General features: G+C 47.0%; 1 protein-coding gene across 4 annotated transcripts in view; it reads right to left on the bottom strand.

Moving 5' to 3' along the window:
- Positions 1 to 23003, bottom strand: part of CDK5RAP2 (CDK5 regulatory subunit associated protein 2) — a 181974-nt gene that overhangs the window by 112131 nt on the left and 46840 nt on the right. For 3 of the 4 annotated variants that reach the window (XM_067743509.1, XM_067743507.1, XM_067743508.1), the window contains exons 8-12: positions 20466 to 20628; positions 18956 to 19009; positions 17992 to 18111; positions 15263 to 15355; positions 8016 to 8234 (exon numbers count right to left, since the gene is read on the bottom strand). In XM_067743509.1, the coding sequence (XP_067599610.1) occupies positions 8016 to 8234; positions 15263 to 15355; positions 17992 to 18111; positions 18956 to 19009; positions 20466 to 20628 (649 nt within the window). The remainder of the gene's footprint in view (positions 1 to 8015; positions 8235 to 15262; positions 15356 to 17991; positions 18112 to 18955; positions 19010 to 20465; positions 20629 to 23003) is intronic. The other variant, XM_067743510.1, reaches the window with a different exon arrangement.

The raw sequence follows: 23003 nt of genomic DNA, 5'->3' as shown, positions 1-23003 counted from the left end.
CTTCAGAGGAGAGGTGAGTGCTGATCAACGAAGAAATTTACAGCTTTGTTGCCTGGACTGGTGAAAAGGCAGAACACAGTTATGAGTCAGCAGCGCCTGTCAGAGAGTCTAGCGGGCTGGGCTGTGTCACCCCAAGTCTTGAGACAGCACCTGCCACACCATTAAAAGCAGGAAAAGAGGAAGGAAAAGAAGGAATCTAATGTAATAAGCATCGCCCTCTGTGAGCCAGGAACCACAGTAGCCATTTACTCCTGCATTAAATTTTATTATCCATTTGTTTAATCCTAAATTAGATATCATTAACCCCATTTTAGGGGAGTAAACATTAGTTTAGAAAAATTAAGTAACTGGCTTGGAAGCTCAGAGTTAAGCACCTGCTGACGCTGAGATTCCAACCTAAGTCCGGCACTGTTTTCCCCTGTCCCAAATATACCCACTAAATCGCTAAGTTTCTAGCACCCAAGGCAGTGACGTCATCACCATCAACAAAACAGCTAATTTTTACTGATCATTTATGATGCACCGGATATAACGCTAAGTGCTATACCTTATCTCATAGAATCCTCACAACTGATATCTGTTTTTCTGACAAGAAATGGACACCACAGTCTGCAGAGGCAAAGTAGCTGGTTCCCAGCCCCACAGCTAGCAAGCGATGGAACCAGGATTCAGATCTGGTCTGACTCCCAAGTCTCTGCATTGTGCCTCTCTTACGAGAAACTGGAATTTGCCAAGACAAAACTTCTCCCACACAGGTCATTTAAACTGCCCATTCTACAAGGATACCGACTCAAAATCTTTACACCTGACCTTAAGCAAAAGGGCAGGGGGAGCTCTGACCCTTGGTAAAAATCACACTACCTCAGGTCTGTGGTCTTAGCCCTAAACCAACTAGCCTACAGCCTACAGACACTGTCTCCAAAGGCCAGGTCTTGATGACGGTTCACCAAAAGACGTCCTGAATGCTCTCGCAACCTCATCTGGAGCGACCCGTCAATAAACACACGTGAGAACCGGAGGGGTTCAGGCTGAGCCACCCTGAAATTAAACCCGCTCCTGTCAAAGCACACAGGATTAGCCAGCTGGGTGACGGGTACAACTTTAATTAGATCTTTGGGCTGTGGCCAGCAAATGCATCCCCGCAGAGCGAAGGGCCCCGGTACTGAAGCACACACTTGCCAGAGTTGTGGGCGACAGGCCTCGTAACAGACGAGAGTGTTATGAGACAGTCTGGGGAACAGGCTAAACCAATGTCTAATAAACGGTGCTTATAAAGGAGAAGAAAAAGACTATGACTTGTTCCTCTCCTCCCTGCACCCACCCCGAGCAGCACACAGAACACCTGAACACACACACACACACACACACACGCACACGCACACACACACACACACGCCTTGAGTCTCTGGAGCCAAACAAGGGATGTGAGGGCAAAGATGTGAGAACCCAAGCAGCATTCCTGTTAGACCACAGAAGCTGGGACACTTTGAACATCACAGTTAGGACACCGACTTGGGAATACTGGGGGGTTTTGTTTGTTTTTTGCAAAGGCCTCCTGAATTTCTTTGAAGGGATGTGGGTCCCTCTGGTGGCAAGGAGGTATAACACAATGAAGGGAATCTACCCGTGAGACCCTCACTTTTTGACCTTCCTTTTCGTAAAAGACTCCGAGGTAGAGGCCAAAGCTTGGATTCACCCGAGCCTACCGACAGTGCCTGCACCACTGCAAGTGCTCAATAAATGTCCCCTGAATAAACAAATGAGCAAACTGCAAATTACCACACGTGCTGAGTTGCCTGGCACTACTAGGTCACTGCAATCACAGGCAATTAAAACAAACAAACAATGAGCTGACTCTCACAGCCAACATCTCAGTGTTCACGCACCATCAGACACAGTGAATCCAGATGCCTCAGATCCAAGCTGCATTTTCAGGCAGGCACTGTCTCCCTCCAAAATGCTCAAAAGCAGGCACAATGAGACGGCAATACATGTTTCTGGCATGAGCAAAGGATGGTTTGATCACATCCAAGAGAGGCTGGCTTGCCATCAGAAAGAATTCAGGCAATGCTACAAAAGCCCATACTGCTTGACAGGGGACCACTGCAAAGGCTTTGGGTTGGGGATCATCTCTCAACAGGGCTGCAGTATTTCCCACTTATTTTGAAATTCTTGTCCAAGAAACGAAAATAATGGGAAACAGCTAGAGAGAGTCCTAGGGACTGAAAACCTTAATACTTACAAGCTTAACAGACTTGGGTGACATTGATCTGGCCCTGTACAAAACTGCTTCTACTGAATGGGGTATTGTCGAAGAGTCTGTATACTGCTCAGAGAACTCTTTACAAAAACCCACCGGAGGAAATACTTCCCTCAGGCCTCAGTGCCAGCAAAAGCTGTCCCTTTACCTTAACGTGTTCTTATAGACACCAGAGACCTTGTAACTGAATTTCCCTTTTCACTTTCGCTGCCAGGAGCCCCAGCTGGATTTTAAGTCCCTCTTCAGCACTGTGGCAGCTCTCACAAGTGGCACTTCTCCTCACTCACCTGCCTCCATTTCACTGGTCACCCTTATTGTTCCGTGACCCTAATGCCTTTAATCTCATTTAATTTTATGACTTTACATAAACCTCTGAAAATGCTTTTGAAACACAGAAAGAAAGAAATTACAAGTCTGAAAGCTTCAAATAACCAAAATACTTCAAGTTGGGTGGTCTTGAAAATGGATTATTGTAGTCCGCTGAAAGGCTGAAATTGTATCAATCTTCCTTTTTGCTAAAAGCACAGTATTCTTAACATAAATATTGTTTGGCACAGCCTCAGCATGGTATCTCAGGTGAAGTCCTGAAATTAAGAGTCCACAGACTTGGATCCCTGTCACATATTTATCACTTTCTATGTGACCATGATCAAGCCATTTAAATTCTGAGGCTCCAGGGCTTCCCTGGTGGCGCAGTGGTTGAGAGTCCGCCTGCTGATGCAGGGAACACGGGTTCGTGCCCCGGTCCGGGAAGATCCCACATGCCGCGGAGCGGCTGGGCCCGTGAGCCATGGCCGCTGAGCCTGCGCGTCCGGAGCCTGTGCTCCGCAACGGGAGAGGCCACAACAATGAGAGGCCCACGTACCACAAAAAAAAAAAAAAAAATTTCAAGAATCCGCCTGCCAGTGCCGGGGACCTGGGTTCGAGCCCTGGTCAAGGAAGATCCCACATGTCGCAGAGCAACTAAGCCCACACGCCACAACTACTAAGCCTGCGCTCGAGAGCCCGCGAGCCACAACTACTGAGCCCACGTGCTGCAACTACTGAAACCTGCACGCTTAGAGTCCGTGCTCCACAAGAGAAGCCGCCGCAATGAGAAGCCTGTTCACCTCAACGCAGAGTAGCCCTGGCTCACTGCAACTAGAGAAAGCTTGCGCACAGCAACAAAGACCCAACACAGCGAAAAATAAATAAATAAATTTATTAAAGAAAAACAAAAATTCTGAGGCTCTGATTAATCTATAAAATGGGAAAAACCTTTTGTATGCCCAATCACAGGGCTGTGAGCACCAAGGGAAAGACAGGCAGTCCTTGTATTAACTGTAAAGTGCACTGGAGAAGAATACGCCTAAGAAATCGTATCTGCTTCATTTCTATCACTCTGTAACAGCAGTTTTCATTAACAGAGGGTGTTGAGGCTTGAGCTGAATGTGGACTGAGAAAAAGACCAGTGTTTGGAACACATTTTCTTCCCGGTGTTTTTCAGCTCTACCTGTGGGATGCAGTGAAGTTTGAGTAAATGCTGAGTACTCACGAGTCCTGGAGGGGAGCTTACTATGCACCCAGACAGCCCAGAAGCCACACCTGAGCGGCGCCGTTACAGAGGAGCAGGTTCTTTTTCCCCTCTATCCCCGACCTCCCGGAGCCTGACACACGTCACGTACCTTTTCTCATCTTCTTGTCTCCGGGCTCTCTGCAGGCAACCCATTCTCCAGACCTCCATCAGACAAGTCTCTCTAAACTGCAAATCTAACAATCCTCTGCTCAACTCCCCCTCGACAGCGGCCCCACTGCCTGCAGGTCAAGTCCACACTCCCAAACTCTGTATCCAAGGCCCTCTACAATTCAGCCTCTCTCTAGGTTAAAGCCACCCTTCACTACAGCCCCAAACTCTTCTTCCCCCAAACACCACACTCCCTCACATCTGTGTACCTTCACCTCCTATACGAAACTCTCGTCTCCCTCGCCTAGCTGGTAACCTTCAACTCAAACTTCAGAACCAGTTCGAAAGTTACTTTCCCAGGGAGCCTTCTCCAATCCTGCTCTGTGCTCCCGTGGTTACTCTGTTCCTATCTCCGTCCCGGAACTGTCCCCAGGCAGAGCTGAGGGCCCGCACAAAGCGTTCAATGTGGCTGAATGCATGAATGGGAGTCCTTTCCATTGCCAAGCCAGACACAGGGGCCACCAAAAGGCCTGGGGTTTTGTTTGTTTCAATCCAAAAGCAACAGCAATAGCAGCTGGTGAGTGGGAGGCTCTAGTTAATTAAAGAGCCTAGTTAACAGAACCAGCTGATAAGCCATGCAAGGCTGGTGGGTTACACTCTACCTCTGCATGCGTCCTAGCACCATAAGGCAAAGTCATCCCCAGCAGGGTTCCCCAGACGCTGAACAGGCCAGTGCCCCCAAGATCGGGTGCGAAGCATGCTCACGAGATGGACACAGTCAAATTCTTAGGATGAAACCAGAAGTTAAGCAGAGGTACTGTTGTGATGCGATACATGCTCAAAAAGAAAGAAAGCACGGCCAGATCCTCTTGTCAGAAACGTGCATGACTCGATGTAGAAAAGCAGCCGTGATGAGACACTAGGAAGCCCTGAGTCACAGGCAGGCTCACCTGATGTGAGCATCCAGAGGCACAGCTGCTTTTTGGTGCCCACGGCCCTGAAACAAAGCCGCGCCTTCTCTGGATAACTGCTCACTCCCTCCAAACATGGGGCTCTAGGGGAAGCTGCCAGTGATGATACACGAGCTCTCACACACACACACACACACACACACACACACACACGCACGCACAACCACACACACACTCACTTCTGACAAAGAATGAGCATGTGACCCAAGTTGGGCCTCTCGATACCTCACCTGTCTGGCCCTCCAGACCAGGGGACAACAGGGGTAGTGGGGTGTGAGAGTCCTCCTTCATCTCATTTACTAAACTGGGGAGCTGTGATCCCAGCAGGGCTGGTAATGCTGGGTCCAACCACTTGGAGCTGGAGTAAGAGGACGCAAGAAAGAGAAGCCAGGGCTTCCCTGGTGGCGCAGTGGTTGAGAGTCCGCCTGCTGATGCAGGGGACACGGGTTCGCGCCCCGGTCCGGGAAGATCCCACATACCGCGGAGCGGCTGGGCCCGTGAGCCATGGCCGCTGAGCCTGCGCGTCCGGAGCCTGTGCTCCGCAACGGGAGAGGCCACAACAGTGAGAGGCCCGCATACCGCAAAAAAAAAAAAAAAAGAAAAAAAGAAAGAGAAGCCAGCTCTCAGAGAGACACGGACTCGGTCCCGGCAGAGTTCCTGTCACCCCTGTCCTTCCAGCCATTTAGTTACCCAAGGCAATGCATTCCCCTTTCTGCCTAAGTTACTTAAAGCTGGGTTTCTATCCCCAACAACAAAAAAGAACTCCCACCCGTAGTATACTTCACTCTAGTCTCTCCCTCTCACTGTCACATGCCCCTTCCATTCCTTGCCAAGCATTCCTTGCTTCCTTATGAAGGCGTATGCATGTTACTTAGGAATAAATCTTATCAACAGCAGTCCAAAATTCTTTTAGAAGCACTAGAGTTTTCATGAATAAGTGAATTATGGAACCAACATTGTCTGATAATAGAGGGATTGGTAAATACATTACAGCGTATCCACTTGATGTAATGTTATATAGCCATTTCAAGTGTAAGTTATAATGTAAAGAAACAATTACATATTTTATACACCTAGGGGTGTGTGTGTGTGTGTGTGTGTGTGTGTGTGTATCTCCCGAATCCAATTTCTATTGAATAAACATTTTTATATGATACAGGGGGATGGAGGGGACAAACTAAACTGAAAAAAAAAAATGTTATCCAACAGTGAAGGATCTAAGAATTGGTATGAAAACTGACCTCTAGAGAAGGACCCTCTGGCCAGTCTTTTCTTTACCTCATCCACAGAGGCACACGACTCAGACCTCACACTGCCCACTCAACTGAAGTGTCATCTCCTCTAGAAGGCTTCCCTGACTACTCTGTCCCACGAGGATCTTTCGCACTGACTACATAAGCTGCATGAATTAGCTCTGGGTTTTACACTGCTTTGCATTTTGTCATGTATAACATTTTCACCTCCCTTAAGGAAAAAATAAAACATTCAGGGCTCATGCCATGTATTTCCAACAGCATCTCAACTAGACACATTTGGTTTTCAGTAACATTGAATAAATATCAGGTCTTTTAATAACATGCAATAAACTGGTATACACCAATACTGCTGGTTGCATCATAAACTGGGTGAGCCCTTTGGACAAATAATTTGGCAGCATGATTAACTAGTATAATCCTCAGAATCTATCCTTGGGATTTCAAGAAAAAAAAAAAAAAATGCCTTTATGCCCAAAGATGTTCATTGTGGCATTACTTAAACAGCCAAAACGTCCAAGAGAGCAGGAAATTTTTATTAAGTAAATCACGTGAAATCTATTCAATGAAGCGTATGCATCATTCAGCATGACTGCTCCGGAGCCTACACAACACGCAGAGATGGCCATGAGAGGGAAAGTGATCAAAGAACACACAACAGCATTTAGCCTCTGATTGGACTGGGGCCCCAAATGCACCAGGACTAAAGGGTGATACTGAAAAACAGAGTTACTTTATGAGGGTGGTGGAATTATAGGCGACATTTTCTTATTTTCCTAAGTTTCCATTATTGCTCTCTTGATGTTCATTAAAATTTCTGTTAAAATAGACAAACTTTTATATTTCAATCCTCGTCAGTGCCAGCCTTAGGATTTCAAACTATGGTCCTGACGTCCCATCCCTGCCAACAGCAGCCACCAGAGAACTAACCTCTGGTACCTGCGGGCTCTCCTTCGAGCTCTCTACTCCAATGACTCTGCCTGCCCCAGGCGCCCGTGCAGGGAATTCGTTTAACCTGAGCGTCAACAATCACTCAGACTCAGTCCCTGTGCTACCCGACTGCACCGAGGCTGTGGATCTGGACGTGACTCTCAGGATGCGGAATACTTACATTTAAACCTAACAGAAACTGTAAAAGATCAACTTTTTTGTCTACCAAACTCAGAGAGAATTTCTTAAATACTAACATCCAATGCTAAATAGAGTAGTCTTAAAAAAAGATCACTCTCACCTAGGGCAACGTGGTATAATCTTTCTGGAGAACAATTTGGGTGTATCTATAAAATAGTCTTTAAAATATTCATACTCTTTGACCCAGTAATTATACCTCTATCAGGAAATAATCAGTGGATAAATATTTATGTACAAGGATGTTTGCTGCAGCATTTGTTATAAGGCAAATATATATATAATGAACTAAACATCCTACAGTAAGGACTAGTTAAATAAACTGTAGCACATTCAAGTGATGAACCATTATGTTCACACACAAAAAAACACGTTTTTGAAGAACACTCATGACGGCCCCACACCAAAGGGAGAACATTGAATTAAAAACAAAAAAAAGAAACAATACAAAAATGCATTTTCAGCTTGACACCAATAATGTGCACCAATAATGTGCACGCGTGTGTGTGTGTGTGTGCGTGTGTGTGACAGAAAGAGAGAGAGAGAGAGAATAAAAAGACTAGAACATCAAATAGCTAAGACTGGTCATTTCTAGGTGATGAGATGGTGAGTGAAATATTTTATATTCTTCCGGTTTTTCTAAGTTTTCAGCGATGAATATTTGTCTCCCTAAAACAGCCAAAGAGCCCCGGCCAGCGCAAGCACCCTGCCCACTGCCTCGAGGGCCGAGCGGCACTCACGTGGGTGATGAGGTCTCCCTTGCTCCTCTCTTGGTGGGCTGCCTCCAGCTCCTTCTCCAGTCTCTCCCTCTCCTGCTGCAGGTCGCTCAGCTCCCGGCTGACTCTCTTAATGCTCCTACGCAGTCTGTGGTTCTCTGTGCTCTTGGTGAGGTTTTCTGAGCGCAGCTCAGCCAAAAGGGCTGCCTTTTCTAACAGAGCAGCCTCGTAATCTTCAGACCCCTAGAAGAAGAGGAGGGGAAGGGGAGTTGGGCTGATTTTCACAGCTTCAGTAAACAAACCAAGAAATCGGTGCTCCTTGTTCACCAGTTTTGTTTTTCTTTTTTTGGTCGGGGGTGGGGGGGGTGGGGTGGAGGGAGGTGGAGATTAACATAACATTCAGGACCCACAGCACAAATAATATGAAAGTTTTGAAATAACACAGGGTAGTGTTTATGTTACAACGTTGATGTTAAGGGGGAAAAGGCTACAATTATTGTGTAAAAACTTTTTTTTTTAAAGATGAGAAAGAAAAGCACAAAATGTTAGTAGTAACTGTATTTAGTAGGGTGGGAATACAGATGATTTTTTTCCTTTACTTCTCTGCATTTTCAAATGTTGTAAGGTTAGTGAGCATGTTATTTCTGTAATAGTTTAAAAAAACAATTTAAGTTATTTTTAAAAGATAGAAAATAAAGAATTTTATTTGAAAAGCAGAGATGGATTCAAGCACTGGCAATGTTCATCTCTGTTAGAGATAAACCCACAGTCATCTAGAGAAAAAGGAAGGTCAACCTAGTAATCGATAGCCACCTCAAGAGGCTACAAGTTCAGCAGAGTCGGAGGTCTACGCGTGACAAGAACATGTTTATTTCATTAATACAGTTTATTAGAGAAAATACATATGTGATTATCGTGCATATGAAAAAATGTCGTAACTCACCACTAATCAAAAAGAGCGAATTAAAACAAGCTTTCACTTAACAAGTGAGATTGTTTTAATGAGAATATCCAGTGCTGGCAAGCTTATTGGGAAATGGCACAATTAACATTCACGTTTCAAGAACTGACCAAGCATCTAGAAGCCAAGAAATATGCTGGCAGGAATGTACGTTGATAGAACTCCCCGTGGACAGATTATGTACATCAAGTATGTGTGTATTATATAAAGATGTTCACAATCATCCCAATAATTCCATTCCTAGGATTCAATCTCGGAGAAGAATCCAAAATATAAGGGGAAAAGCCTTATATACAAAGTCATTGGGGCTTCCCTGGTGGCGCAGTGGTTGGGAGTCCACCTGCCAGTGCAGGGGACGTGGGTTCGAGCCCTGGTCCGGGAGGATCCCACATGCCGCGGTACGGCTAGGCCCGTGTGCCACAACTACTGAGCCTGCGAGCCACAATTGCTGAAGCCCCTGTGCCCGGCGCCCATGCTCCACAGCGGGAGAGACCACCGCAGTGAGAAGCCTGCGCACCGCGGCAGGGAGTAGCCCCCGCTCGCCGCAACTAGAGAAAAGCCCACGTGCAGCAATGAAGACCCCAAAACAGCCAATAAATAAATAAATAATAAATTCTTTTTTAAAAAAAAAGTCATTCATCAAAGAACTACTTAAAACAGTGAAAAATAAGAAACAACCTAAATGTGCAAGAATATGAAAGTGAATAAAGTATGACAAAGCCACACAATAAAACCTTAAAACTACATTTACAAAAAGTTGATAATATGTGAATATTTCTAAGTCACTATGTTACATTAAAAAAAAAAAAAAATCCCTGGTGGCGCAGTGGTTAAGAATCCACCTGCCAATGCAGAGGACACAGGTTCAATCCCTGGTCCGGGAAGATACCACACGCCGCAGAGCAACTAAGCCCGTGCTCCACAACTACTGAGCCTGCGCTCTAGAGCCCACGAGCCACAACTACTGAAGCCCGAGCACCTAGAGCCCGTACTCCACAACAAGAGAAGCCACCACATTGAGAAGCCCATGCACCGCAACGAAGAGTAGCCCCCTCACCGCAACTAGAGAAAACCCGCGCACAGCAACGAAGACCCAACGCAGCCAAAAATAAATAAATTAAAAAAAAATCAAATTGTAAACGATCTAAAAAATAAAATCTATGCATAGGAGAAAGCCTAGAAGGAAAAACAACAAGGCGTTAATAGTGGTTGGGGGACTTCCTGATTTCCCTTTTTTCCCTTCTTGCCAGTCTTCTGAAAAAATTTTTGAAACATATATAATACTTATACTCAGAAGAAAATTAACTTTTTACAAAATCTGTCTTTTGAATTAGATTGAGGACAAGATTAAAAATTTTAAAGCAAGGGACACTTGAGCTGTCAAGGTCGCAGCTCAGACTGTGGAGTAAAGGGACTGGCCCCAGCTTCCAGGCCCTCCCAAGAAATCCATCTCTGCCTCTGTGGACAGTGAAGTCCTAGCTGTTCAGCAGAGGTGGGCTACAACCACCGTCACTCCGGAGGCAGAGGGGTTCCGCTGTTCCTGGGCCCCTACAACCCAGCCACCTGGTCCCATGCTTCCCCAACTATTGTCTAGGACACAGCAACAGAGGCTGAGGGAGAAAGCCATTCAAATTCCAAAGTAGGTTTTATTAGAAGCTTCTGTTTTAGTTTCCTTTAAAATTAAAATAAAGAAATGGGAAACCTAGGTCACGGGCCCACCCAAAAAATGTATCTGGGGCAGTGCTTATTTAAATAAACTCAAAAAGAGAAAAGAAGATAAACAATGATTTGGGAAAACGCTCACCTTGAACAATTTTCGTAGTTACCTTTTATTAAGCACTGATTATGTATGCGGGGTTAAACCAGGCACTTTTACACGTATAGTATCTCAGTCTCTCACAGGACCCTACAAAGTACACATTATTATCCCTATTTAAGTAACTGAGGCTCAAAACTGTTAAATGACTAGCCTGTCATCAGGCCGTAAGTGATTAAATCCGGGATTCAAACGACTGCAGAGCCTGTGTTCTTCCCAGAGCACTATTCTGTCTTGCCCATTCCTGGGCAGATTCCAGTTAACACCAATAAACTACAAAAAATTAAAACAAGCAGACTGAATTCAAGGGGAGAACACCAGTTAGGAGCTTGTTAAACAAAGGATAGCAATGGTTGATACTAAAATAATAGATGTTATCAAGCGATCAAAGTTCTGTGGGATTATCATGTAAATAACGATAACAAAGCCTCTAGAAAAATCTGAGCTCGAAGAATTCAAATTCATACATTCGATTCACTTCATAAAAATACTTTCCATGTTAATTTTCCCTGAGATGGCCCTCTGGAAAACTTCTTTGGAGAATTTTTTTTACCTTTTCCTGCAAGACACCCTGACTTTCAGATTCTATAACACCAGTCAGGTGCTTATAAATCAGGTGGCAAATACCTGACCCAGTTAGACATGGTCAGAAACTAAAGCACCCCCTACCCACCCCCCTAAAAAAGAAACTAAAGCCCAAATAACATGAAACAAATTGTTCTTCCCCACAGTACAGAAACATGATGAGTCCAATAAAGAAAGAGTCAGAAGGCCCAGAGTTCAGAGACCAGTTCTAGCTGTGTGACTTGGGAGAAGTTAACTTCTCTGAAGTTCTGTTTCCTCATGCGTGAGAACGATCTCTAGTTCACAGGGTTGTTGTGAAGGTAAAATCTGACACATAAAGTCCCGTTTCAGCAGGTGCAGGATAAGTAAATCTAGGTTCCCTTTTCCATCACTTACTCCATTATCTTTCATTCCCAAGCAAGAGATAATATGGAGAGTTTCCTCAAACTAAAAGCTACGTGTATAACACCATTAACTGAGAAGCTGAAAATAGACCAAAGTAAAAACTACTACATTGTCATGCCAGAACTACATCACCCAACTTAAGGATGAGCTAACATTTACTGAGTTACCACCTGTGCCCAGATACTTGTTCTTATTTAATCCTTGTAAGGATTATGTGACGTAAATGTGACCACCCAGATTTTACAATGCGCAAGCAGACTGGGAGAGCGCAAATATCTTGCCCAAGATGATACAAGTTAGTGAAGCAGAGTTAGGATTCAAATTCGTGTCCCACCCCAGGTTCTTCAGGGTAAAAATAATATGATACATACATATAATGGACTATATGCAGCTGTTTAAAAAGACTGTATAAAAAGCACACAACACACACACACACACACACACACACGACTGCATGTCAAACTGCTGAAATCTGAGTAAGGCCAACAGATTGCACCAATATCCTGGTCGTGACACTGTCCTACGTCACATAAGATGCTAACTTTGGGAGAAACAGGTAAAGAGTATACAGAAGTCTACTGCATGTCAATCTACAATTATCTCAAAATATATTTTTTTAAAGATTGGTTAGATCTACATATACTGCCAGGGAAAAAATGTTAAATGAAAACAGAAGAGATTACATAACAAAATACATATTATAATGCTATTTAATTTTTCAAAGGTGATAATATATATATGTACAAATACGCTTTGAAAAGAGTCAAGGGCTAACAGTGAACATCTTTAGACGTGAGTTTACTGGTGACATTTATCAACCTCTTTCCACCATTGTAAATATTCTATGAGTTTCCTGCAACGTGCAATTTTACTTTTATAAAGCCGAGCAGGGAGGGGAGGAGACATAACCGCTACTTCCAATTTGAAAATACATTGTTTAAATGGCCTCAGAGGTAGCACAGCCAGGCCACACTGCAACCTTCACAGAGTCACACCTGTGATGAGAATCTACCTCTCTGCACTGTGGCAACTGCTCCAAGAGTCTGAATACCACTTGTCACTGTCACGCTTGATGCCACCCCTGTGAGCTTTAGCTCTTATACTCATGCTGCAATTAGTTCAAATCATTTGACATCCCAAAAAGGGCCCAAAATGTGAAAGACAATGCATTTGCAAATGTCTGTGCAACATTCAAACTATACACACCTCGCAGTGAATTAGCCGATATAAGGGTCTGGTGTGTATTGACTCACACACATAATCAGAAAAATGGAAGGAGCAGAGACTTTGGAGTCAGACTTTGAGTTCAAGTACTGGCAACCTGTCAAACGGGTGAGCACTCTGCCTCCATGGGTAAGGATTAAATGAGTGCTCTCTGAACAGCCAACGTGCCATGCAGAACCTGAGGAATTTCAACAGTGTCTGATCTCCATACCTTTCAAGATGAGAAACCCGGCCAACACTGTAAACTACAAGACCTCAAAGACCACTTTTAGACGAGGACTGAGGGTTATGAAATTAATCAATGGATGTAATAAGTCTGGGTAACACGTAAACGTGTAAGACTCTTTTCCTTCCTTCAAGGCCCAACAAGTAAAATATCACAGGACGTAAGGATGTCTGGTCTCTGCTTACCAATTGCCAACATACACTTTTTCTTCTCAAGGAATTGGTTTTGCTAAGAATTCAGCTTTTAAGGCTTGTTATTTTCTAAGCAAGGGAAAAAAACTCAGTGTAAAGTGTAATCTCAGCTCCATTTCATCAACCACTGTCAAAATGGTGGGGAAGGCAAGTCTGCAAGTCCAAAGACAGAGATTTGTCTCTGCTTCTAGTGCACCCGGACTTAAATCATATTACTTCAATTACTCTTACTGTGAACCAAAGCTCTGAAAAGATAAGGCATGGGATATGAATCTGAAGAACCAAACAGTCTTAAATTAGATTTAACTACTAACTTCTACTTTATAACCAAAAACAACATGGGAGGAAGAAGTGGGAGGGTGGAGCTTTAAGGCAGTATGGGCTTAATCCCATGATGGAGCATTACTGATTCATTAGTTATTAGTAACAGGTATACACTGTAGAGGGAAACTAGAAACATGGGAAGAAAATGTTAATTCAAAACACTGAACTTGGGCTTCCCTGGTGGCGCAGTGGTTGAGAGTCTGCCTGCCGATGCAGGGGACACAGGTTCGTGCCCCGGTCCACGAAGATCCCACATGCCGCAGAGCGGCTGGGCCTGTGAGCCACGGACGCTGAGCCTGCGCGTCTGGAGACTGTGCTCCGCCACGGGAGAGGTCACAACAGTGAGAGGCCCACGTACCGCAAAAAAAAAAAAAAAAAAAAAAAAAACACCAAAAAAAACCACTGAACTAAAATTAGCAAGAAAGAGGGAAGATTGAGGGGATGACCCGCAGGAGCCCTTGCTGTGCAACGCTGGAGGGAAAACAAAAGGCGGGTCAAATAACCAAAGCCTGGAACAGAAAGCTGGCAGGGAGCAGGCAAGCCAGGTGAGGAGACGTAGGGGGTGAAGGGAAAAGCACAGGCTTGGGAGCGAGACTGATTCAGGGGTCAAATCCTAGCTCTTTCGCTTACCGCTTCTGTGACCCTGAGCAAGCTACTTGAATCTCTGAACCTGGATTTCCTCAGCAGTAAACAAGGATATGAACAGTGCCTACTTCGTGGCGCTGCTGTACAGATTTATTGAGCTAATCCACGGAGAACACCTGGCACAGGGCTTGACACATAGTACATGTTCAATAAATGGCAGCTTTTATTAGCAGCAATTACCACATTTAGACCCTGGTCCTGTCATTTGCAAAGCTGTGTGACCGTGAATATGCTGTATACCCTCACTGAACTTCACAAAGCCCTCAAATACAAGGGGGGTGAAAATTACCTTCCCCACAGGGTGGTGAAGATTAAATGAGATAATCCACACATCTCGCACGGTCTACTCCTGGCACAGCCTAAGCTCAGCACTCCTAACTGTGGGCGTAGTGGTCACCATCTTCACTGTCATATTGAGGAAGGGGCTGGAGAAGCACCCAAAGCTGCAGAAGACGCTCCTTTAATTAGACTGAGTGAACTCTTCTACTAAAGACCACTCAGAGGACTTCCCTGGTGGCGCAGTGGTTAAGAATCCGCCTGCCGATTCAGGGCACACGGGTTCGAGCCCTGGTCCAGAAAGATCCCACATGCCTCGGAGCAACTAAACCCGTGTGCCACAACTACTGAGCCTGCGTGCCACAACTACTGAAGCTCGCGCGCCTCGAGCCGGTGCTCTGCAACAAGAGAAGCCACTGCAATGAGAAGCCCGCGCACCGCAACGAAGAGTAGCCCCCGCTCACCGCAACTAGAGAGAGCCCGCGCACAGCAACGAAGACCCAATGCAGCCAAATATAAACTAATTAATTTTAAAAAAGACCACTCAGAGCTCCCTTGGTTCCTTTCAGCTGCAAAGTCCTGACATCCCCAGGAGGAAGGATCATGGAGAGAGCCACTTCAAACAAAGCCAACACTTACCTGGAATGTCTGGGTCTGTGCTTTCTGGGGGGCCTCTTGGGCTTTAGCAAAGGCGGCATTGAGCTCTTCAATTTCAGAGTTAAGTTCTTCAATCTGGGTAAAAACAAGGAAGAGCAGCCAAGTATGCACTGGGCTCTCCTCTCTGTGCTCAGCCCAGAAGCTTTTCCTGCTGGACTGGGAAGGGCTTGTAACCGAGGGCTCTGTAGTCAGAAAAGCGGGATTTCCAGTTTGCCTGTCTACTAGCTGGATGACTTCAGGCCAGGCGCTTCATCTCTTTGAGACTTAATTCCCTCAACTATAGAACGAAGATACGACCACTCACCCAACCACAGCACTGTGAGGCTTGAACAATGTTAACAGGTACGGGCGCTCAAGTAATGCCCGGCTCACGCTAAGAGTTACTATTATTGTCCACAGAGATGACCCACCCAACCACCAAGCCTGGCTCTTCCCAGAACGCCTCACCCTCCAGTGACCTTCTCCTCTGGCCCAGAGTCAGCGAGGAACTCCCCTGGCCACACCCTGAACTCTGCCAGCAGCCAGAACTGCCCTACCACCGGTGCCCTGCACAGCAGAGGGTCTCCGACGACCACTGGGCCCTGAACTCCCAACACCCGAGACAAATCACACTGACCGTGATTATGAACCAAACCTCCGCTGCGGCTGACACTGGTGGTACTCAAACTCCTACCTCCTCGGCTTCCTCAGCCCCCGTTTCCTGGTCGGCGTCCCACTCCTGCAGCCATTCCTCCTGCCCCCTTTGTGCATTCCTCTCCCTGTTCCTGAAATTTGCTGTCCCCTGAGGCCCGATGCTCAGCCTCCTTTCCCACCCCATGCTATCCTTGGATAAGTAGATCAACTCTCAGAATTTTCACTCGTATCTGTGTACGACTGACTCCCAGACCTATACCTCCAGGCCTGGGCCTTCTCCAAGCTTTAGACTCGCGGATCCATCTGCCTCCTGGACTTCTCACCTGAACGGTCCATGGGCTTCTCAAAGTCGGTACCTTCTGAACAGGCTCATCACCTCCATCGCCGCCCCCACCTCACCATGATCCTCCATTGTCTATGCTTTTAAGGGAGGTGGTGGCACACCATATCCCCAGTCACGCAGCCAGAAGTCACCCTTGACTGCTCCTTCTCCCGAGTCCTACGTCTAATCATCAAAGTTCCCCAAATTCACTTCTAATTTTTAATTATTTCCAGTTGTATTTCTTGAATACGCCCCACCCCTCCACTCCTACTTACTGTGACCGCTGCTCTAATTCAGCCTTTCTGAATTAGGGGGCTCTCACCTCAGCTACTGGCCTCCCTGCCTCCGTTCTCGCCCTTCCGCCGTCCCCTTTCCCAGTACAGCCACAGGCTGCTCTCGGACGCAAACGTGACCACACCCCTCCGCTCGGAGCCTTCAGTGGCCTTGCTACCCTCTGAGTTCCACCACCTCCGCTGCCCCTTGCAACCCCTCCAGCTTCTTCTCTCGCCTCACTTCAGCTCTGCGCTTGATGCTCTGAGAACCTCAAACTGTTCTGTTTCCACAAACACACAAGGGGCTCTTTCCTAACGTAAGGCTCTGACCAGCATTCTCCCCTCTGCGCGAAATGGCCTCCCAGTCTCCGCCTCCCTTCCCAGCTAATTCCTGGTCCTCCTTTAAGATTCAGCTCAGACACCTCCTCCAGGAAGAAGCGCTCCCCACTCCCCGCATCCACACCCTAACCTGGACCAGGCCCCCTTCCCTCTGCTTCCACAGCCCCCTGCACTTCCCTCAATCACAACACCTTCATGCTGTCTTTTTTCCCCACTAGACTGGCAAGCAGAGCTGTGTTTTCTTCTCTGTATCTGTGCCGAGGAGTTACTGAGACATAACTGATGGCTATACTCGTGACAGGAGAACCGCAAAGAACCATGAGCCACCACCTTGGATCCCAAAGGCAACAAGCGGAAGGCAAGGGCGACTTCTGGCTGGCACGGCTAGGGATACAGTAGTGCCACCAACGCAGGCAAGAGCAGAGAAAATGGAGTAGGATGGTGAGATGGGGGCGGCGATGGAGGTGATGGGTCTGTTGAGAAAGTGCCGGATCTGAGGAGCCTGCAGACCACCCAGGTGAGATGTCGCAGTCATGGTCTTGCCTCCCAAAACTCCTTTATCTCAATTTTCTGTTGTCTTTCAAAAGATTAGACCCACGCTGTCCAATACGGTGACAAAAGTCAGAGTTTAAAAATGTTAAATACCTCATTGCTATTTTTCTTTTATTAATTACATGTTGACATCTGGCATGTATGTATTTTAAAGTTAATTTCACTTGTTTCTTTTTACTTCTTTTAATGTGGCTACCAGAAAATTTTAAATTACATACATAACTCGCATTATAATCATGCTGGACAGCACTGAATTACTCTACAAAAGAACTTCTAATTGACTACAGGACCCTTTCCCCACTTTCTATACTCATCTCAGCTCTCTTATAAACTTTTTTTTTTTTGAGTTTCATTTATTTATTTTTTTAACATCTTTATTGGGGTATAATTGCTTTACAATGGTGTGTTAGTTTCTGCTTTATAACAAAGTGAATCAGTTATACATATACATATATCCCCATATGTCTTCCCTCTTGCGTCTCCCTCCCTCCCTCTCTTATAAACTTTTTACCTAAAGCTAAAAATTCAGGGTAAGACAGGCCTGTCACAGAAGCTAATAAAGAAAAGTCTCACTTCAGGGGTATCAGACATACCTCTTTTTCCTTCGACTTTAGTGCCATGGTTAGACCCTGAATGGCTTTATCCCTCTTTAAACTATTTTTCTTTTCCGTAGCAATTTCTCCTTCCTTCTCTCTCAAGTCCTTCTGAAGTGCCTAAATTAGATTAGAAAAAGATTCACTAAGTTGATGCATTTTAACCAAAATGCACTGTAAATATAACTTTAAGAGCACACTCAAACGCAGTTATTCTATCATTCCTGTCAACCTGTGATTAATGTTTCCAAGCAGAGCTGAGAATCGTGGCATCAGCTCCAAGTTACTGCTTTACCACTCGCGGCAACGGGGCTGGGTGTAGGAAGGGGATCAGATCAGTTAAGACGATGACAGCTACTCCCGTGGAAAGGACTCCAATGCCTTCTGGAATCTGAATACAGTCACAGCAGAGCCTTTGAAACCATAGCAGGTTATTTGGGGGAAATGACAGCTCATTAATTTCACTCCTTAATGCTACAAAAGCCAGCAGAGAATTTGGTTTGATGGAGAACGAATATATACATTTATAGTCTTGAGTTCATTTCTAAAGATATTCACCGCTGCCTCCCTCCCGGGCTGTTGTGAGAATCAAATGAGATAATGGACGTGAAAGCACTTTCTACGCTGGCAGGCGCTACACAAATGGCGGTCGCTGTGACTAGGGGACCCTGCAGCAGTGGCTCTGCGATTGGCCTGGCAGGTCTGAATCCTTGCTACACCTCTTCCAACTCTGTGACCCTGGGGACGGAGCCTCCCCTCTCTGAGCCCCATGTGTTACATCTGCAAAATGGGAACGCCTACTCCAGAGTTATCGTGAAGGCTACGAAACCCTCCTCTCTGACACACCTAGAGCTTGACTCAACGAGTGACAGCTACTGTCACACAGGATTATCTGTTGCACTCAGAAGAAAGCAAGAGGCAGGGATAAATCCTCAATACGTTTGTAAAAATTGTGTCAACATACCTGGATCCTCTCTTCAAAGCGATTTCTCTCCTTCTCCTCCACCATTTGTGCAGCCTAAGAAAAGACATTCATTGGTGCTCGGAAGGGATCCACAATCCAGCAGCTTCCCCAGAACGGTTAGAATGAGCACTGCATTTACTTTCCATTCCCCACCCCACTGCTGAGGAGCTCATGAAAACAATCATCCACTCCTTCTGTCTCCCCGGAAATGCACCCGAGTTAAGAAAATGTAAAGACAAACAACCCGCACGGGCTGACCACCAGCCCCATGGAGCGTGAACCAAAGAGCTACGGGACGGCGCAAAAGCCACTGAAGCACAGCGCCCGCGGGGCGAGAAGGGCCGGAAGGAGGAGCAGACGTGGGCTAATCACAGCCAACAACCAGCCGGGGAGGCCGGAGGGTTCGCTGCTGTGGTCGGGACAAAGGAGACCCTGCTCCACAAAGCGACTGAGACAGTCCATGAGCGCTGAGACGTCCCCTGGCGTTTAGGGACCACACACGGCAGCCACCCTGGGTCCAACCAGGACCAGAAAGCCACTACCAGGCCTGCCCACCCACTTCAAAACAGCTGGGCATGGAGGTGGCCTGGGGGAGGGGGGGCAGGGGTCCAGGAGGGCTTTGGGGTCTCTACCAGCAACCCACCACTTGGAGCCTGGGAAAATATCACGACGCGTCTGAGCGTGTTTCTCTACCCGACGAGGGGACCGTGATCTCTGCCTTGCAAGGTGCCAGGATTAATTGAGGTGCACGCTGACACCCTTCGAGTGCTGCCAGGCCCGATACAAGTTATTTCCCTTCCCCGCTGCTTCTGAAGTTTCCAACCGAAGGTGGCCTCAAGTCTGCCTCTAACCACAGAGACAAACCAAACCCAGTGGGTGCAAATAAAGTCCCCGGGCATCGACAAATTAACCCATAGGAAAACAGAGGCGTGCAGGTGTGGACTATTTTGTTTGTTTTAAAGGTTTTGTTTTCTTTTTTTTGGCTGCGTGGCTGCATAGGGTCTTAGTTGTGGCACGCAGGCTTTTCGTTGTGGCGCACGGGCTTCTCTCTAGTTGTGGCGTGCGGGTTTTTCTCTTCTCAAGTTGTGGCACATAGGCTCCAGGGCGTGTGGGCTCCCTAGTTTGTGGCACGCGGGCTCTCTAGTTGAGGCGCGCAAGCTCAGTAGTTGCGGGTTTATTTGCCCCAAGGCATGTGGGATCTTAGTTCCCTGACCAGGGATCAAACCCGTATCCCCCTGCATTGGAAGGCGGATTCTTTACCACTGGACCACCAGGGAAGTCCCTGGACTGTTTTTTTTCAACCGACTCTACATGAACATGAGACTGGAAGGATAAAAGAAATGCCAGGGCCCCTGACAAAGGAGCTTTCTGGTAATTCCTCAGCAGACAACAGGGAGCTAATATTTTGAAGGCCACTGTGTGCGAACCCTGGGGACTGAATGTGCATCCATTTCCCACAGGGGGATCAGGTCTGCTAATTAAAGTCCCCCGCCATGTCCCGTCACCTCACCTCGGTCCCTCTCTCCTCATCTCCCCTCGGAGCAGCAGGAAGTCCTCGGAGCTCTCCAGATGACACGTTTTCATCTGGAGATGCCATCCGAGATTTCTCCTCTTTCAGGCACTGAATTAAAGCTTCTTTGCTCTTCAAAGACAGCTTCAACTCCTCAATCAGTCTGAAAGAGAACAAAATTTAAATATTAATTCTAAGCTGTTCTCTTAGCTCAGTGTAGCAGGAGGAGGTAGGTAACAGGGCCAGACATCTTCAAAGTAGACGCGTCCAACAATCGAACATAAACGGAACCACATTTTGCAGGTGGGAGATTTGGGGCCAGCATTCGCCTCCAGCCCGGCCCTGGTCAATCCATCCTCTGAGCTGCCAGACTACGGTCTGGTCAAGTCACACTCCCGCTCAAAGACTTTCATTGGCCCCCACCATCGACAGCAGTGGATTATGAATTTGGGGGGCGGGGGGTGGGGAGGGGCAAGAAATCTCTCCCTAAGGAATCTGTCAGTGAGACTCAACAAACATGACCAGTAAAGCAGAATGGTTCCAGTGAGCGTGAAAACCAGAGAGCGTCTCGCCAAGGCTTCCCAGGGCCAAGTCTAAAACAGACTGGCTTCCAAAATAAAGGCCAAACTCCTCAGCAAGGCGATCGCGGCCCTGTCTTTTAGGGCCTAGTAGATCAGAGGTGCTGCTGACGGCGTCCGTCGCGCCTCTCACAGGAAACGGACACCCTCTTCATTGGCTCTCAGGGCCTCCCTTCCAAGCCTGTCCGGGAGCTGGGCTGCCCTGCACACACCACGCCCTCTACCCAGAATGACCTTCACACCTCCGCTCCTGCATCCACCTGATAAACACCCATTCATCCCGCCACCGCCAGTGAGGCATTACATCCCCTCAAGACCCCAGAGGCCCTCCTCAGGAGGAGCTGAGCACACCCTTCTCCGGGCCACCGAATTACCCCTGACCACGGCCAAGTCATTTAACCTCTCTGAGCCTGCACTGCCTCGGCTATAAAGTGGCCGTAACTTGCTTCTGTGGAATGGAGATAAGCTATTTAAAATGCTGCACTACTCCAGGCACATGGCAGAACTCAACAAATAACAGTGGCTATATGGCTATAATTATTTTTTTTTAAAACACTGAGCAATTAGCATTTTGTCAAAGGACTCTCACAAGAGTCTCTCCAGCTAAGCCTAGAAAGCAACTCAGTAGGGTAGAAAGAGCAAAGGCCTGGAAGTCTGAGAGAGCTTCCCGAGCTCCCAAGGCGAAGGTGAGGAGTCAGTTAAAAGCAGTTAAAGCGCCTAGCAATGCGTATTTGAGTATCTGAAAATTTGTGTCCACCCAAAATTCCTATACTGAAATCCTAACCCCCAAAGGTGACAGGATTAGGAGGTGGGGCATTCGGGAGGAGATAAGATCTTGAGGGTGGAACTCGCATGAATGGCAGCACAAATGGAACTCCAGAAAGATCCCCCACCCCTTCCACAAGGTGGGGACACAATAAGAAGTCTGCGACCCGGAAGAGGGCCGTCGCCCAACCACGCTGGCGCCCTGATCTCGGACTTTCGGCCTCCAGAACTGTAAGAAATAAGCTTCTATTGTTTGTAAGCTACCCAATCTGTGGTATTTTGTTATGGCGCCCCAAAAGGACTAAAATAATTGGGTACAGAGGGAACCGGGCAGCACCAGCGCAGTGCCCCGCAAAACTCGGAGGAGTAAGACTGCCCTCTAGGGGTTCAACTTTGAAATCATCACACAGTCAACTGGAGAGGTAAAAAGTCGCCAAACTATACACTTAAAATGGATGTGTCGTGCTGCGTGCAACTTATACCTCGATAAAATTGATTTGCTTTAGTGACCTTAAAGCAAGTTCTAGACAGGGATGGAAATGAGCAGGGAAGGCCTGTGGGGACTGTAGCCAGCCTAGTGCCCCAGCCCGCCTAAGAGAGCAGCCTCAGTCCAGCAAAACCCTGGCCCAGTCCTGCCACGCCTTCCGGGTTTTCAAGAGAAGCTGGAAATCTAGACTTTCACGTGAAATTAGGTGTTTGTTTTTTTTTTAACATCGGCAACGAATTCCATCTTTTCAAAGTACTGTTTGGGTCAAATAAAATATGTCTGTTGGCTATACTGACCTGCAGGGCTCCTCAAGGCTGACTGTCTTAGAGATACAGACTAGCTGTAAGGTCCAGTTGAAGGAAATCAAGGAGCTAAAGCATGTACCTTTGAAAAGGGTGGCGGGAGGCCAGGACACGGGCAGTGTCCGTCCTGGTGAGGGCCCTGCTCAGCGGTGGTGGTCAGTCACGCGGCAGACCTGGATCTAGCTCACCAGGGCGTGACGAAGGGCCCCTGCTCCATCCAATTCACTCACACCTCTGACCTCAATTTAGCTTCCTGGGCAGGTCTGCCTTCAGGGGCGGAACACACTGATCCTAGGCCCAGAAGAGTTCCACCACAGAGGGCCACACCCAAGCGAGCGGGCAGAAACCCAGAGCTGGCTGCCGGGAGCGTGCCTGAGGCACCTCTATCCCTGAGAGACGGGTGCAC

This window comes from Pseudorca crassidens, chromosome 7, assembly GCF_039906515.1.
Source record: "Pseudorca crassidens isolate mPseCra1 chromosome 7, mPseCra1.hap1, whole genome shotgun sequence".
NCBI classification, from domain to species: Eukaryota; Metazoa; Chordata; class Mammalia; order Artiodactyla; family Delphinidae; genus Pseudorca; species Pseudorca crassidens.
This window is presented reverse-complemented; position numbering and strand designations above follow the sequence as displayed.